This window comes from Rhinopithecus bieti, unplaced genomic scaffold, assembly GCF_001698545.2.
Source record: "Rhinopithecus bieti isolate Rb0 unplaced genomic scaffold, ASM169854v2 scaffold_26504, whole genome shotgun sequence".
In the NCBI taxonomy this organism is placed as follows: Eukaryota; Metazoa; Chordata; class Mammalia; order Primates; family Cercopithecidae; genus Rhinopithecus; species Rhinopithecus bieti.
The window spans coordinates 1219804-1238897 of NW_016812891.1; the positions used below are offsets into that span (position 1 = coordinate 1219804).

The 19094-nt window shown below is 39.5% G+C and overlaps 1 protein-coding gene across 4 annotated transcripts in view; it reads right to left on the reverse strand.

The window, feature by feature from the left end:
• LAMA4 (laminin subunit alpha 4) overlaps positions 1-19094 on the reverse strand; it is a 150826-nt gene that overhangs the window by 108286 nt on the left and 23446 nt on the right. For all 4 annotated transcript variants that reach the window (XM_017847108.1, XM_017847107.1, XM_017847109.1 and 1 more), the window contains exon 3: positions 4163-4264. In XM_017847108.1, the coding sequence (XP_017702597.1) occupies positions 4163-4264 (102 nt within the window). The remainder of the gene's footprint in view (positions 1-4162; positions 4265-19094) is intronic.

Below are 19094 nucleotides of genomic sequence, written 5' to 3' on the forward strand. Positions count from 1 at the left end.
TATATATATATATATATATATTTTAAATGGAGTCTTGCTCTGTTGCCCAGGCTACAATGCAGTGGTACAATCTTGGCTCACTGCAACCTCCACCTCCTGGGTTCAAGCAGTTCTTGTGCTCAGCCTCCAAAGTAGCTGGGATTGCAGGAGCTCACCACCATGCCCAGTTAATTTTTGTATTTTTAGTAGAGACAGGGTTTCGCCATGTTGGCCAGGATGGTCTCGAACTCCTCACCTCAGGTGATCCTCCCGCCTCAGCCTCCCAAAGTGCTGGGATTATAGGCTTGAGCCACCATGCCTGGCCAGTTTTTGTCATATTCTTATGTTGATGGGCACACAGCCACAGGGGACTCCATTGAGCTGTCCAACCTTAGAATTCCTTGGACATGAAACTTTCTGACTTTGTTTCAGAACTTCAGTTATCATGGAACCAAACTGATGACACTTTCCAAAATTTCAGGTTTTTCCAGGTTTGCAACAGATGGAAACATTGTCAAAGGTTTCATGAAAGGATTATGCGCTTGATCTAGATACCAATTTTATAGTTGCAAGAAAAACAGGAACAGGAAGCCTCTATAATCAGTTTCTTCCTGTTCTTGGACACCTAATGAATATGCTGGTTTATTGATCACACATCCTTAGTCTTAACAGGGACTTATATGGTTGATTTCTGCCTTACACAGTAATAAAATAGAGCTCAAAAATCATGAAAATGCTAGTGTCTGTAGAAACTGAGATGTAATATCTTTGCTTTCCTGAATAGGGTTTTAATGAAGCTCTGAGACTAATAAGAAACAATTAGCCTTCAATATACTGGATTACTTCCCTTCTCATTGTGCTTAGGGTAGGTTGGAAGTTCATTTGGATGAATTAAATTAACGGACAAATTAATTCTTAATCAAAAGGAAAATGAGGAGCCCTGTGCCTGTGGTGAACTTCAGGTCAGGCTTGTCCCATTCTAGTTCTGGCCATTGGGCTCCTGGCTTTTTCCTAATGACAAAGGACATTCTTTGACCCTCCCAATGACATCCTAATGACACTCTTTCTTCAGATGGTAACTAACCTTAGTTAGAATTCCTTCTGGGTTCTATGTACTTAAGCCTCTAGGGCTGGGATGAAATATGGATTACCTGTGACCAGGCATTTCTGCCACCAGCCACCTATCTGCTTCCACTTGTTTCTTCCCCTCAATTCTTATCTTGTGCCTCCTTCTAGAACCTTCCTAGAGGGCCAGCCATATCCACCAGAGTTGCCTGCCTTTGGGGCCCCACCGAGCTGACTCAGCTGAGAATCCTGTCCAACGTGTTCCAGTTTTCATAAGACGCAAAGTGGCCCATTGGAAAGACACTCAAAACATAGTCGATTTCTAAGCTGATTTATTTTCACTTAGCCACTATTCTGTATTTGAAAGATCAGTGTTCTACTAGTAAAAAAAAACTCTTTCCTTGCTTGACATGTGTAAAATGGTAGCATAATTTTGTCTACTCTATATTTTGTGGCTGAATGGCTTATTTCAGCTTTACCAACAGCTTAGTTAAAATCAGTCTATAAATTTTAAGGTCAAATTGACCTTGGACAATGGAATTGAGGAAGAATTAGAAGCAGTTGAAGGTGGACAAGGCAGATCCAGAGGTCTTATATGCGTTCAAAAGAAAAGCAAAATAAGACAAAATGAGATAAAAGAAGGCCTTTTATTTTTGGTTGCTTACAGGAAATGAGAGAAATGAGGTAAGTCAGGCAACCTGCAAGAACTGATTGAAACACTGGTGGTGACAGTGAGCTACAACAAGTGCTCATGTTGGAGCCCTGGCTTCTCTGGCTCCCTGAGAGCTGAGAATGAACAACAGGACAGAAGCTGAAAAACCTGGGTCTTCTCCATCAGTAAGCTGGGATAGGGGCACCAAAGGAAACAGAAATAAATGAGTTTGATTCCAGTGTGACACCACGGACTTAACATATTTGCAACTAAGTAAAATAAAAAATTCTTTTGCTATGCATGTGTAAGCATTTTCTGCTCCTTCACTTACATTTAATTAAATGCAAATATATCTTTTTTCTTTCTTTTATTTATTGTACAAATGGGATCCCATTATATTGCCCAGGCTGGTCTTGAACTCCGAAACTCAAGTGATCCTCCTGCCTTGACCTCCCAAGGTGTGAGCCACCATGCTTAGTCCCTGTATCTGTTTTCTTTCTAAATTATACTTATAAAAATGTATCTATATGTGTAGCTCTAGGGGATAGGAATGTGATTTTTACTTTGTACTTCAAGCCATTTATATTTAAAATAATCTGTTTAACAGGGCAATTATACTAATGTATCTATATTTTTTGTTTGTTTTCTTACACTGAACATATATTACATTAATGAGGGAAAAAAAGATATTTTTCTCTGGACAGGATGAAGTGGAGGAACCATCATTAAGATGAATAAAATGGTTATTTCTTTCTGTATTCATTTTCTGTGCTGGAACAAAGTAATTGCAGGAAGGTTTCACTGAGTGTACATGTAAATGTGGATACGCTAGCCCATCCCTAAACATTTATTAGAACCTGTTATGTCACAAGACGTTGGACGGAATCACATGATGTTTGTCCCTCTCAGAAGCTCACCACTAGGTCAGAGATAAAGCCATGGTCGCTCCCATTCTGACAATGTCATTGTAAAAAGAGTGGTTTAGTCATTGGTTTCAATAGGCACCAGCAGGAGGGACTTCTTCCCTCTTTAATTTATCTCAGTCTTTCATAATATTGGCTGCCTACCAGCAGCTGATGTGCCTGACAATCTCCACTGCTTTATATTTCGATAAATCAGATAACAAACAACCTTTAATTGGTCAAATTATCAGAGATGTACGTTATTAGTTCAAGTGTATCCATGGGATTTTTTCCCCCCCAAATGTCACTGGGATTAAAATAACAGGAAACCGGAGCTGGAAGCATTAGAAAGGGGTAGACTTTGGCAGCTGCAGATGCCTACACTGCGACAGAGGACATCCTGATCGTAATGCTTATTTAAGAAGATGGGGGAAGGCAGAACAAATATCAGGACTAAATAAACACTACAAAGAGATAGCAACATTAGTATTTTGTCACTTAATTCTCTGTCCCTAGAAAAATGGCAACTTCTAGGGTTAAGGATTAATAAAAACATTCGCATTTGCATCTTAATGTGTGAATAAAATATCACTTTCATGTACACACCTTAGAGGCCATTTATAATAAAAATTATCTAATAGGGACAATTATGCAAATGTTGAGTGCATTTAAATAAGTATTCTTACAGTTCATGCAAAAATAACCTTGTAGTTTTGGAAAGCCTCTTTTTTGCCAGATAGGAGCTTGAAGAATTTTTCTGCTGTATCATACAGCTCACAAAGGAAAACATGCTATTTGAGCATAAGTCCTTATAAATGCCCTCTATGACTTCCACTGAAGCCACTTCTGGTAAATATTTCAACACCCATTTTCACTTAAGTTGTCAGTCCATTCATTAAAAATGGGAAATATGTAGCAAGTACTTTTCTGCTGGAAGACTTCTCAATCTTCCGCACACGGCTCTATCATGCTTCAATGAAGAACAGTCTATTGGAGAATTCATTTCAGTTAAGGAAAAAAATAAAGTCTCCTGGGGGCTTAAACACAGACTTGCAAAGACCACAAGGGCAAAGCTTTCATTTTCATCAGCTATTGGGTTCAAATTTAAATTTCTTTTTTAAAAACTAATTTTGATCTATAGACCTGGTTATTTTAGGTTCCAAAATAGACGAGGCAACAACTGTTTCATTCTCCTGGTTTATGTGGAATGAAGCCGAACATATGGCAAATTATATGATTACAGAGGAATTTGGATGTATGGGTTCCTCCTCTGCGTATCATTTTCAATCCCACCACCATTGGCCTACAGCAGGCAGCCAGCTGGTGAGGGTGGTGGGGCAGGAGCCTCCGGGTGCACGTGCACACTCATGCATATGCCTTGGTGGCCCCTTAAAATCAGAAGTAGTTTATATGAGGTGTTTCACAGGAAAAGTTGAAGGGTGAACAAAAGCACTTGATTAGCAGTTTGCTCCTATGTAGCACAAACATCCGAAGAATATTTTATTTTACCCAAGATGCAAATACCCAGTGAAGTATGTGAAGCGTTATAGGTGCCCCAACTTACCACACAGAATCCTGAGCCGTCCAAACACTCGTTGGAATTGCCATTACAGTCGCAGGGCACACATTCCCCCGACAGGGTGCGAAAAAATCCAGCATTGCATTTCTGCAACAGACACACCAAATCATTTTGATTATTGAAAAGACTGATTTTGGTCAATATTTTCTGAGAAGAAATCAGAGACGTGATTATTAAACAATCTAAACATTTCTAAAATGAATATACTAAATGATATATACAAAACATACTAAAATAAACTATTTATACTACCATTCAGTGATAGATGATGTATATACAATCTTCTTTGTTACATAACTTTTTTCCTCTTCCTTTACTTTTCGGGAGAAGAGAAATGCCTTTAACACTGTCTTATCATTGCAAGGAAGAATAAGAAGGTTTTAGGTAACAGTAATGGAGAAAAAAATGCTAATGTTTTCTTCCAGTATAAACAGAACAAAACAAGACCACAATTAAGTATTAGTCAGGGTGAGGTCATGCTCCCTATAAATAAAGACTTCTCGTTTCAGAAATCATTAGCTATAGTACAGCAACTTAGAGCTGAGTCTTTCATGAACTTCAGCTCTTAAAAACATCTGTTTCTTCAGATGCTAACATGTTAAAGGGAGGGATAAGGAAGTTAATGGGTTCTTACACTTGTCAAGTCCTGTGTGGGTGCTGTTCATATATGTATTTCATTTGTCTTCATAATGCTGCGAGGAACACATTACTTTCCCTTGTCCTAGCAATGAGCTCATGAGACTGAGAGGTGCTAAGTGGCTTTTGGGGTTGTTAAACTATCCTGTCATGCACCAATTGACCTGCACAATCATAGCTGCCCTCCCCAGATGTCACTTGTGTGCCATTTGAGACACATTGTGAGATTGTTCCTGGTTTATGCGATTGGGCTGTGTATATGCATTTGATATTTTTTTGGAATGTCTCAGTGATGAAGGGCAGAAATGGCATTATGGGCCTGGAAATCCGCTCCCCGCCCATCAGACAAGTTTACGTCTAAAGAATTCCAGACAGATAAGAATCTGCTTTGTTTCCACAGACTTACAGAGTCCGAGATTTCACATCACACACCCCCATTGACCCATTGTAGTTTGCACTTTCCTGGCGACCAGGAAATTTTCATTATATCTGGCTGAAGTCCCTCTGATTGCTATGCAAACCTATTTCCTCTTGCTTTTTACTCTGTAAAGAAAGAGTCACTAAACACCATTCATAGTATTAAAAAAAAAAATCATCAGTTCACACTTTAAAACTAAAATTTAATAAACCCCATTTGGAGGAAGTTTAATGAAGAATAACAACATTTGTCTATGAAAAAAAGGCAAGGAAATGCCACGTTTCCAAGTTAGAGAAATAAGGCTAAGAGAAGATCAATTTATAATTTTATAATGGGGAGTATGTGGTTGATGGCAAGCTTCTTAGTTTCCACTAGAAAACAAGAGAGGGAAAGGCACTAAGATTGCAGTAGGAAGCATTTGATTTAGACCATTTAATTTCACATTTTTAGCCTTTGTCCCAAAGTAAAACATACATGTTTTCATTTTGATACAGTACACGGATTGGTATCTATATTTATATTGGTGTAGATATGAAGATAAATATAGATACCCATATATATATGTGTCTCAGAGAAAAGATTCACAAAACAATAATGTACCTTAAACTTCTCCATTGTATTTAAAAGCATATCCTGGTCACGACCCGTAAAATTGATCTGATGACCCATGAATGTGTTGCAGTTTTGCATTACTGCAGGGTTTTCTTTATAATAGTAGTGGATAAGAGTAGTGAGGGTCTTAATATTCGTTATCTTAGTAACCTCTTAAATGGTAGTTTCCGAGCTCTCTAAATGACCATATTACAGTCTTCTGGGGAGCTCCTGATTCAGTGAAACCAAAGGATCTGCATTTTAAAATATAACTTTTGTGTTTCAGAATAACTTTAGATTTACAGAAAAATTGTGAAGGATCTGCATTTTTAAAAAGCTCCCCAAAGACTCTGATATTTGACCAGTTTTGGAAGCATCTCTCACAATGCCTTGTATACGTTAATTGCTCAATGAACACTTGGTGATTTGGGTGGTTTGGACAAGAACAGCAAACTGGAGACATATATACTATTGGGAGCTCACAGAATATACTGATAATCCATCCACTGCTCTCTGCTAAGGCTGGATTTCATCTCAACTCTTTGTCAACAGTCCAGCAGCCAGTGCCTAGATTGGACCGCATGCAAGATGAAATCTTTATGATGTGCCAAGTTTAGGAGGAGAGTTCACTGTGAGAGCCTGTCATTATCCACTTACCACTCCCCAATCTGAGATTATGACCTTGAGTGAAGGATAACTTGGCTCTGATCTCTTATAATGTGGGAGATGGGAAGCAAAGGGAGGCAGGAACAGGGCTGTGTTGAGTCATCTGGCCCCCCGCTGAGAGGGTGAGGAGGGCTGGCAGGGAAACCTGGCACACTACGTTCCTGCTGGGCCTTGTCCACCTGGAAGAATTATATTTTCAATCATCTATCTGGAGGCCCTGGGCATGCCCTGCTAGAGCACATGTCCTGGGTAGCTTGGGTCTGGTGTTGTGGAACTTTGGAGGACTCCCTGGAATGGAGTTGTTAAGTGGTTCAAGAGAAGTTTGAGTGCACTGAAGGGTGAGCTCTTTAAGATTGTTTCCTTTAGGTGGAAATATTTCATCATGGCTCCAGGGAGTCCTGTTATTTATTTGTTTTTACTGAATCTTTCTTTGAAATTTCAAAGGACCGGGCAAATTTGGCCTCTTAATAATATCAAAATGCAGATATTTTCAAGCATGAAAGCAGAACGATGCATTTTTAGTTTTGCTCCTGGTTAATGTAATCGTTATCCTTAGTAATTCTAACACCTGTGCTATTTAGAGGTCTGTGGGAGCTGAATGGGTACTCCACAAATTAGTGTCTATTTTCTTTTGGAAGATTCTCCACAGTTTACTAAACAAAGATGGCGTTTGTGTATGTCTGTGTATGAGAGAGTAAGACATGAAGCCTTCCAATCAATTTTTTATACCACACTGAATCCTCTTTTCCACATGAGACGGCTGTCCTATACCAGACAACTGTAAAAACATAATCTTAGCACTCAGAGGATCTGTACCTTCTGGGGTGTCATGGCCTATTAAAAAATTGATAGTAATAACAAGGATAATGATAATGGTAATTATAATATAGTGACCATCAATGTCATACAACTCCAAGAGGTTCAGACTGATCCAAATCTTGTTCTTTCTTTGCTATAACTTGCTGCCCCTCATAAATAAATAATACATAAAGTTTATTTATTTAACTGAACATGCATATCTACCATGTTGAAGCCACAGTGCCAATTATGTTGCACAATTCTCTCACTTGACCCCACAGTAGCCCTACGAGGTCAGTTCCCTTGTCTTTGTTTTACTGGTGAGGACTTTGTGACTTACAGGGATGTATTACTGAAGCTGGCTAATACAGGTAAGAAATGGTGGACCCAGGATTTAGATCTTTTGTTTTCCCCTCAAGTTTTGGCTTTTAACCATCTTGTGTGCCATTAATACGTTGAACCAAACCTTTCTTGTTGGACATTTAGGTTATTTCCAAATTTTTGCTGTTATTAACATTTCAAAGCAGGCTGAAACTGATAAAAATGTAAAATGCCTCCTTCAAACCCCAGAAAAAAATCTGCTAATAGACACAATACTTAAAAATACATAGTTATTAACATGTGAAAACCATTGAGTGGGATATTTACTTTTAAAAATATTTATTTTAGCCAAATTGTCTCTTTGACCAATTACCTTCCACTAAGTCACTTGTAGATCTTTTACAGCTCTTCATTAAGAGACTCTTATTATCACAGCTTGCCTCCTGCTCTACCATTAAGACTGAATGAATCAATACCATTTACTTCTGCCTTTGAAAATTAAGAGTGAAAATTCCCATTTGCTTACTTTGTTATAATTAGTATGAGGTCTGGCTTGGAGTAAAATCATTGCATGTGTACTTGCCCAATTTTACATTTATAGAAATGAGAACTAGATGTAACTTTATGAGGAAATGAGTATGGTGTATCTACATGTGCCAACTACATTTAAAGGAACTGGGATGACAGGACATGTTCTTATCATTACAGAAGGAATTATTTCCAGAGGTTTATCATATGATCATAATATTATTTATTTCATAAGATAAAATGAATTAAGATTGTTTAACAAAGTGGACAAAGCGGATGATCTTTATATGAGGGTCTGATTATTTTTGTCTTCATTTGAAGAGCCCTTTGAGAGTACTAGAGTCATAACAACAATACTGTCATTAAATACAACATTTTTAAAACTTTCTAAAATATTTAAATCACTTCCTTTTGAAGGATAGTCCAGTATGCATACTTTGGCTATGGCAAACTTTTAAGTCATTTGCAGTTATTAAATAAAGTGGGTACCAATCTAAGTAATACAATTTTAGTTAAAACGTTTTCACAAAAATCTCACGGTTTCCCAAACACTATCACAGAGGAGCTAATTAATTGCCCACGAGCCACTACTTTTGCATAAATACAGAATCTCTGAGAACTTCAGAATTTCTGTTGAGAAGCCTGATTCACTAAACCACTTACATACTCGAATAGATCTTCTAGGGATCTAAGGTCCCTAACTACCCTTTTAAACAAACCAACAATGGCAAAAACTGAGGGGATTTAGGAAGAGCTTGAAGTTGTCATTTGAGAGTATGAGATAAATTCTGAGGTTTCTGAGTCCCAAAGAGGATCAGACCCAAGTCTCCAGCTCCAGCAAATGACAATGAATTAACTATAATAAAATTCCATCAGAAAGAACACACTCTACAGCCCCAGTTTCTATTCTCATAGGAGCTAATTGGAATAGTTATTCGCACTGTGTTTCCAACCAAAGGCCTACGAACATATTACATATATAGATTCAACTCATCTTCCTTTCTGAATTAGACTTAGAATTTGATTCAACAACTTTTGCTTCAGTTCATTAAGGCTCAAAATAGAAAGCATAAAAACAAAAACAAAACCAAAATCCCTCTGAATTCATTCACTGGTGTCCAGAATCATTGCTACCATCCAAATTAGTCTTCTTCAAACTTAACGGCCCACAATACATTATCTTTCTGCTTGGGTTTTTGTATGTATTTAATGAATCCACTTTTCTCTTGTTTCCAGGAAACAATGATTTTTAGTTCTAGTTTAGTTGTAGTGAGTTCCATGTTTTGTTTTAGTAATTAATAAAAGTCAGCTTAAGATAGAATATTATCTCAGTTAGGAGCTAAAGCTGTGTGCCCTCACTTAAGAGTCTGTGGTTTCTGCACAATGCTGACTTCCATCTGCCTAAAACTTGGGCAGACTTAAGAATCAGATAGTATTCAAGGATCTTCTAGTGGGGAACAACATGATTTAATCTATTCAAAAATTTCCAAAATATCCCACCCTTTGCTAAGGAGGAATGACTTCTGAGAACATAAGAATGTGTTAAATGAGTAGGTATTTCACAAGCCATTTTTTTCTGTGTCAGTAAAAATAAAATACAAAGTATCTGAAACGGCAAGCAGTTCTGAATTTTAGCTATTGCTAACTTTTGGCTCCATGTTTTTCAGATAGGGCTTAACATGTCCTGATTTTTAATATACAAACCTATAAAGTGCCAAAATGAGTTAAATGGATTATGTGTTGCAGTTACCAAGAAGTTGGCTTCTTGATTGATTTTGCTTGAATCTGAAGGCAATTACTCACGCATCCTCCCTTGGGTATCTCTGAGCTCTTGTTTGCGTAACTGAAATTCCCCACATTTTAATAGGCAAAGTTAATTTTTAGATTTTGACAGCGATTTCACCATAACTCAATTAGGAAAGTGGTTTCAACATTCTTTAGAGATTTATGCAGTTCAAAGGCTTTTTTTCTTAGGATGGCATAATAAAGCTAGGTCAAAAACCAAACACAGACTATGGTGTTGGTTTCCCCTACTTGGCCTAGAGAGTTACCTTTGTGCTTACTGCTTAGGGCCTGTGTCTGCCGTGCCTTGCCCAGCTTACAAAACACTCCAGCTTTCAACTTAATCATCAATAAAATAGAGACAGTGACTCAGGGCCTGAGGAATTCCAAGGAGCACAGAGCCATCCTAATCACTCTTAAGCCAAGTCCTTTAATTTTGTGAAGAGTGGAGACAGGGTTATCACATGTTTACATCACATTTCTGTGGCTACTCCTCAGCACTCTTTACAGGCTTCATGGGTGGAAACCAGCGCTCCACTCACAGCTCTCAAATAACTGTCCCTGAACCCTGTTCATCAACTATTTGTAGATACCAACAGCCTTGGAGTGTGTTGAAGTACTTGCTATGCTAGCTAATACATAGCCCTCTTTATTTGTCTAATTAAAAGAATCAACCAAGAAAATCCACACCCCCTACAGCCATACAGGTTTTCTTTTAGAAATGTTGGATTTGAGGATGATTCTATTTATTAATGCTAATGAACATTTCTTTAATTTGCTTCTTAAAAATCATTTAAAGTAATCGTCAAGTCGCTTGTTTATAGTAGAGATTGTTGCTTATATAACATAACGAGGCTTCAGTGGTGTCTTTTTTCCTTTGGTTTTTCTAGAAATAAATCTCCTGCTAACATCTGACTTTCTGCTCTGGGTTCATCTCACATCGCCTCCTGTAACTGGCTTGTTCTTTTCACTCCTCGCCTTCCAAGCTATGGTTACACAACATAGCCTCTGACGCTGCCAGATTTTTTTTTTTTTTACATCTGAAAACTGACTCAGTTTTATTTAATTTACTGGGGCAAATGCCTTGGACACATTTCCAAGAAAGGAAGAGATGCGGAGCACAAGGGTTAGCAATAAGAATGAGTAGACAGAAATGACTTCAGAATTATAGGCATTTAGGGGATTTTGATTTGACTCCTTAGCCACTTAGAAGGAATCAGTTTTGTGAGGTGACAGACATCTCTGTCATCTTCATCTGGTTTTCATAAATCACAGTTAATAATTTACTGACAGACACGAAGCACTGAGCTAAGTGCTTTTTATGGATGATCCAGTTTGATCATTACCATTTAATGGCCTATAGTCTTGCAAATGTCTGCCTAAATTACTTTTTGTTATATAAGAAGTTTGGAGGATGAACTGCCTATAAATGACAACAGTTTCTCTTCAGTGTACTCAGGGAAGGCAGTTGGGGTGTTTCATCAGTGTCCATTGCTGGTAGATGAACCTGCTTCTGTCTTGAGGTCCTGTGGGTATTTCAGTGCTATCCTCACCCTGAATTTATCAAGATGCAAGGCACAAGGTGAAAATGACTGGCAGGACGTGTCTTTCCTTCCTTATGCTCTTCCTCACAGGTTTATGCATTACTGAAGAAATGCTATTGTGAATTAGTAGGAAAAAAATGTATCCCAAACTTCTATTGCACCCACTTACTCTCAGTAGCTAATCCTGCCTCTTTCAATGAAAACACAGAGGCCACTGGGTGGGAAATCTCATACTGTCTCTTTTTTTCTAAATTCCCCTTTGTCTTGACTCATCCTTGTGTCTTCTGCCCATCTCAGAAGCAGTACTCTTTCCACTGTAGGAAAGAGGAGCCCTCTATTTGTGCTCTGGGATCCACACATCTCTGGCCATCACACCCTGCCCCATCATCTGGCCTTCCTCTCAAGTACCATGCACCTTCACATCCACAGGGATGAGGGGAGGCAAAGAGAACACTTAGGTGCTGCATCCTGTGTTGGATGAGCCTTGACATCTTTACCTGGGCTCAGATCCAAGAATATCCTCCCTCAACTGTGCCTCCCCTTTATTTCCTCCTTCTTGTCCAGCAGATCTTTAGTGAGAGCTTAATCGCACTGGCTCTGCTTCCTTCATGCTATGCTGATCCATGCCTCCATCCATTGTCTGGCTCTGCTTCCACTGCACACTGAAACTGCCCTCACAAAGATGGCCAGTGATGTCTTTGTGGCTTTGCTTTTCCAATTTTACTTGTCCTCATTCCAGTACTTAACATTGTTGATGGCCAGGTGTGGTGGTTTATGCCTGTAATCCCATATCTTTGGGAGGCCGAGGCAGGTAGATCACTTGAGATCAGGAGTTCGAGACTAGCCTGGCCAACATGGTGAGACCCTCCCCATCTCTATTAAAAATATAAAAATTAACCAGGTGTGGTGGTGGGCTCCTGTAATCCCAGCTATCTGGGAGGCTGAGGCCGGGGAATCGCTTGAACCCGGGAGGTGGAGGTTGCAGTGAGCCAAGATTATGCCATTGCACTCCAGCCTGGGCAACAGAGCAAGACTGTCTCAAAAAAAAAAAAAAAGCAAACTGTTGAAATTTCTTCCCTCCTTGAAGTTCTCTCTTCTCCTGGTTTCTAGGACAACTCTTTCTTCTGGCTTTTCTTCTGCCTATCTTTCTTTCTCAGTTTTTTTAATTTAATTTTTTTTGGCAGGGGGCAGGGGAAGGGGCAGAGGCAGGCAGTTCATCTTCTGCTGCTTCTACATTGCTGATGTTCTCCAGGGTAACCTTCTTAGCCCTCTTTTCTATCTATACATTTTTTTTTTGAGACGGAGTCTCGCTCTGTCGCCCAAGCTGGAGTGCAGTAGCCGGATCTCAGCTCACTGCAAGCTCTGCCTCCTGGGTTCACGCCATTCTCCTGCCTCAGCCTCCCGAGTAGCTGGGACTACAAGTGCCCGCCACCTCGCCCGGCTGGTTTTTTGTATTTTTAGTAGAGACGGGGTTTCACCGTGTTAGCCAGGATGGTCTTGATCTCCTGACCTTCTGATCCGCCCGCCTCAGCCTCCCAAAGTGCTGGGATTACTGGCTTGAGCCACCGCACCTGGCCTTATCTATACACTTTTAAGTATGGATGAAATTTGTGGATGATGTTAATTCCTCCCACAATTTTATCCTCCAGCTATATTTTGGTAATTCCTAAATCTCTCTACACATCCCTGATCTTACCCTTTCATGCCACTCCCTTGTTTCTAAGTGCTTGTTAGATAAGTCCATCTCCAGTTTTATAGGCACCTGAAGTTGAGTGTGTCCCACAGACTTTATCATAGCCTCTCCCAAATCTCTTTTTCTCCTTACATTAAGTCTCAGTTAATGATAAAGACTATAGAACATACAAAGAAAAGGTAATGGATTAACACTTTTAAATTACATTAATGTATTTTGCATTAATGTAAGTTTTGGAAATACTTCCAGAAGAGGGAAATACTTCCAGAAATACTTCCTCAAGGATCAGAGGATGGTTTGCACATAGAATGACACAATGTAAGCACTCACGTTCTCTTACCTTTCTGAGTCACTGTGCTATTATTGTTTATTTCAAATCTGAGGTTTAAATGCAGATATATGAAGTACCACAAAGATTAGAGTCTCAAGTGAGAGTGGCCTTACACAGTTCTGAACTGTTATAAACTTACTCTCTAAACTGATACCCCTACCTGTGCTGGAGTGGACTGTAGGACTAGGAGTCCTCCAAATTAATTTCTGGATAGAATACAATGTTTACTAAAGGTTAAGAAATTGGAATGTGTTAATTCGAAGCTTACATATTTGTTATATTATCAAAACTCAACAGTAACCACAGCAACTGCTTAGATCTTAGACAACAAAAGAGTGCTCAGGGAGGATAATTTTGTCATTGACATTGTTTAGAATTGCTGGCACATGGTGATAATAAAAAGCAGACTGAGTTTTAGTAAGTTTTATTGTTGTTTTTAAATTCTCTACACATAATGCATGCCCTTGCGTCCTCCTGGGCTAGGCTGTTCCTACCTCCTGCCTCCCTTTGCAGGCTGCTGCCTTGTCGATTTTATATTCTGCCTCTGAAACACTACCAGGGAGAGTCTTCCTGCTTGTTCCCAATACCACTGTCTAGTTCAGGACCTTGGTGCCTCTCTCTCTTGGATGATTATAATTCCCTCCACTCTACTGTCTCCATCACCAGAAGTTCTTCCTTCCAGTTCATTCTTCATTACCAGAATTAATTAAAAACCCTTATCATACTACTTTTCTACTTCGAACCTCTCAGTGGCTCTTCATTCATTACCTACATGAATACGTGAAATTCCTTAGTATGACATACAAGGATCCAACCGTAAACTATTTCTTTAGGGTCAACCTTGGCTCCCTTTGCTCTAATGAAACCACATACCCCACTACCCTCGTAAATACCATGCTCTTGCTCGCCTTGCCTTTGCATATACTATTACACATGCTACAGAGGCCTGGGATGTCTTTCCCTACTTCATCTCACCTGGGAACTCTTCCCCTAGACTTTCAGACTCAGTCACTCACGTGGCACCTTGCACAGACCTCATCAGAGCATACAGAACATGACATTTATGCTCTTGCCTCCCTGAAATCACTGTGAGCTCCTTGAGAACAGGGATAGTGTCTTACTCATTTTCATGTCCTCATCACCTATCGTAGTCATTCAGAAATAGCAAGCCAATGCTGAAAATATGTTAGCGGAAAAATGGGTTTGAATTGGTAAAGAATGAGGCAAGTGAGGGCAAATTGTGTCAACACTTCGGAGGGCAATTTGGCAGATTTCACAAGTGAAGACTAACTACGAATGAATCTTTTAAATACAATATTGAGGAAAAAGCCAGTTGCAGAGGAGAAATAGCATGATGTTTATATTGTATTTTAATGCAAAATAACACCATGTAATACATTGTGTAGGTATACACATATATAAAGAAAAGTATGAGAAAGAAATAGGAATCTGAGAAATCAGGTCAGTTAAGGGTCAAGGAGTGGGGATGAGACTGAGAAGGAGTCTCAGGGCTTTGACTATTTTATTTATTTATTTTTATTTATTTATATTGGGATGGAGTCTTGCTCTGTCACCCAGGCTGGAGTGCAGTGGTGCGATCTCTGCTCACTGCAACCTCAGTCTCCTGGGTTCAAGCAATTGTCTGCCTCAGCCTCCCGAGTAGCTGGGATTACAGGCACCTGCCACCACGCCACGCTAATTTTTGTATTTTTAGTAGAGACAGGGTTTCACCATCTTGGCCAGGCTAGTCTTGAACTCCTGACCTCATGATCCACCCACCTCGGCCTCCCAAAGTGCTGGGATTACAGGGGTGAGCCACCGTACCCCGCCTGACTATGTTATTTCTTAAAATCCATGGAGGGCATACATACACGTTGTCATGAAAGAATGAAGGAAAGAGGAAAAGGAACAAATGAGGAAAAAAAAGAAAAGAAAAGAAAGGAAAACAAGAGATCCTACTTAGGTTGTCTGGATATAGGATTTCCATGTCTATACGTGGTGAGATCTCTAAAACATCATCTCTAGGAAGTGACTAATGTGGTCTTGACGATAGATTCAGACGCTTGTGTATAATTTCCCCAACTTCCTGGTTATTCACTTTATGTATCATTATTATTAACACAGTTAAAAAATAAGCAAAATAACATTCTTACTTAATTTGTCCTTCCTTTGTTTTTCACCTTACAACTAGCAGCTGCCTCATCCCATGTGGCGCATTTCACGCATATCTGTCTTAGTTAAAGCATACATCAGCCTTTAGGTTCTTCTATAATATTTGAGTGGCTACTCAATTTGATTTCCACTAATTATTTTATTCTAGCAGTAAAGCTACATGTCCCAGGCTACCTGTGCAACTCAATGGACTTTTAGGGTGCTTATTTATTCTAGTTGGGCCTTACTAAGCTAAGGCAGAGGTAAAAGATCCTCAAAATAGTGCACAATACTCCCATTTTCTAGTTGACTGAGAAATTACAATATTAAAATTTAAGTAAGAGGGTTTACAGGCCAGTTTTCTGTCCTAAGAAAGGATCTATGACCCAAACTCAGAGTCTTGCTTCCTTAGGGATCAAGAGAGCTAATAATGGGAGCCCTAACCATCTGTGGCCTTAGATTGGCAGAACATGACAAGAGTAACCCATAAGCTCAGGCCAAAGGTTGCCCTGTCCAGCCGGCCTGGAGTTGAAATGGGGGAACCAGGAGAAGACTGTGCAATAATTCAAATGAAGCTGAACTACGGAATTTAGATTATGTTCTTATAGTTTGCTAAAAATTTTTTGTATAATCTCTTCCTTTATGTGAAGGTAAAATAATTTGTCAATTAAAGCAGATGGTAGTAGATGCTTTTGGGAAGGGTTCCTCTAGACAAAAGGAAAGGGAAAAAGCCATGAATTTCAGGAGGGGGCTTTCACTGATGTAGTCAGGCCCAGCAGGAATAATCAAAATTCACCTTAGAGAGTTTACATGAAGGGAAAGAAGAGAATTAAGAGTTTACTGAACTGTGGGCAGGTTAAGGGAGCAAGGAATGGAGAGGCCATAAAAGCTAGAAACAGTAAAATGGTAAAGATCTGCTCCCTCTAGGGCCCAAGGGGATAAAGAAAGCCTGTTACACAAAGTCAGGGAAAGCTGGGACTGTGGAGGAGGGAGCTTGCTGGCAAGAGCTGCCATCTTGGGGGTCATGGCTTCTGTCTGAACAGCAGTGCTGAGGCAGAGAGGAAGTGGAGCAGAATGGCCCCAACTTTCCCTTCTCCTATTACTTTCCCCGAAATGCAAGGGAGCTTGTGTGCTGTAGCCTCCGGGCATCAGTCTCTTGAGGCAGAGGCGGATCCTGGATCTGGGGGGACAGGTGAAGAGTCACAAGCACACCCTCGTTCTCAGGGTGCTCAAGCAGTGGGAGGAAAGACCAGTGGGCTCTTGATCCGGGGACTATTCAGTGGTCCAGCAGATGTGCAAAGTGACATCTGATTCACTGTCTTTCTCAGAGAGTCCAAGGTCAAGGACTCTTTCAAATAATCAAGTTGCCTTTACCAAATTTCAAAGGCTCATTGAAAAATGTTAATTGACCAATTAAGATGGTTTTAAACCCTAAAACAAAAGCACAGTCAGCTTTTGTTAGAAAATCATTAAATATGACACCAGAAATCCCTGTGGCTCATAGGCTGAGCTAGAAATAGGCCAAGAGTTTAGGATTACTTATATTTAGCTTCTTTCAAACATGTCTTCCTCATGGCCCCATTTCTCACTTTCTTTGTTGGTGGAGAGCAGCCCATCTCCCTTGCTTTCCCCTCCTCCTCTTTAAATAACCCTAATCCTCCTCAGCCTTTCTCAGGCACAAGTCTCTGGAAACAGCCAAAACCATACCAACACCGATTATGTCTTCCAACATCCTGAACTCAACTTTCCATTTCAAAAAGTTGAGTTCAACTCTTTGAAGTCATCCTCTTGCAAGATAATTGTTCTTTGTTGAAATGGAAAGATCTTTTTAGCTGTAATTATTCTAAACATTCATTTAGTGGTGACAACAAAATTTCGCATGGTCTCTTTGGGGGCCACAGGTAGGAAATGGCGTGGACGTAAGTGCTTCTTACAAAGCATATTTCTGGAATAGCTAGTAGAAGACTGAAAAGAGCTAACAAATGGAATTCTATCCATCTGGGGATTGAAATTGCACTATCTAAAGAAAGATGGATTGCACTCCACATATCATAATTCCTCTATCATAATTTATAACAACTTGAGCAAAATGACATTTTCCCCTGTTCAATTGATGGAGCCTATTTTCAGAGAATCAAAATAGATAAGGGTTTGTATACAAAGGTGGGATCCATGTCACCTAGTCAATTTTGATAGGTTTCTCAATACAACTGTGGTGAATTCAATGTTAAATGAAAGAATCAAGAGCAGTTCATAGGTTGGGAACAAATTTCTTTTAAATTCTTTGTCCTTTTTTTTCCTGATGCTTCTAATAGCTCTGTAACTACTTCTATTTCCCCAGGAACATGCACACTTAGGTATTACTTCTTTAGTATTTACATCCAAAATGGCTAGGATGTGCTAAATCTACTTTTGGCTGTTTTAAGAAATGTCCATGTGTATCTGTGTTCAGTCCCCATTTGTTCACCATGCACCTGGCAGCTGTGCAGTAAATGCTTGTTGAGTGAATGAATGAATTTCTCCTGCAAATATGCTCACATTTAAGATAGCCCAGCTTCTAGACCTAACTGATTGATCTGCCATGGGCATGACATGACATACTGCAATCTATTCCTTGCGGTGGATGTAATTTCCTATAGTTATGTCCTTTGGAGACAGCCTGAGGCAGCAGAAAGCCTGAGATCATCAGTATTTCAGTTCCAGCTCTACCTGGGTGACCTTGCCCAGATTATTTAACTCTAGGCTTTGGTTTCCCTTTCTGAAAAAATGGGGCTGCCCATCTTATTACCTTCTAGAATGGTTGTGAGGATCAACTAATATTTAATGCATTTAATGTCCAATATAAAGGCATAGAAAGTGTTCAATAACTGTTAGTTTCTTCTCTTCTTTTTGGACTTGTCTGTACCAGGGTTATTTGTTTTAAGTGGTTCTCCTGAGTGAGCTGCAATTCTTTTCTTCTTTAGGGCACACAGTTTAGCAATGTTTAAGTTAATGGTTCCTTGTCTTTCTTCCCTGGAAGACTTAACTCCCTGAGCACAGAAACTGGATTTGCCTGATTTGTTGCTGAATCCTCAGTGCCTACATAGAGCAGATGCTTAATCAATATGTATTGAATGTGTCTTGGCATTACAGAAACACAGAATGCCAGAGCTGGGAAGGACTGCATCTAACTCCTAATTTTAAATTTGGGAAAACTGAGGCCTAGAGAAGTAAGGAACTTATTGAAAGCTGTTTACATAGAGCAAGGTGATGCACCATTAGTGCTCTACTCACTCAATCACACTTCTTGACAAGGATGATGATGAAGAAAATGATGCTGGAAAATTGTGGTGTTATTGCTGAAGCTCACACCTCTTCTGGGGCTGCAAACAAACTTATGCTGTCCATCCCTACCTTTCCCTGGGATATCTGAGATAAAAGTCAACTGTGTTCAAGTTTATCAGATTTATCAAGAGTCT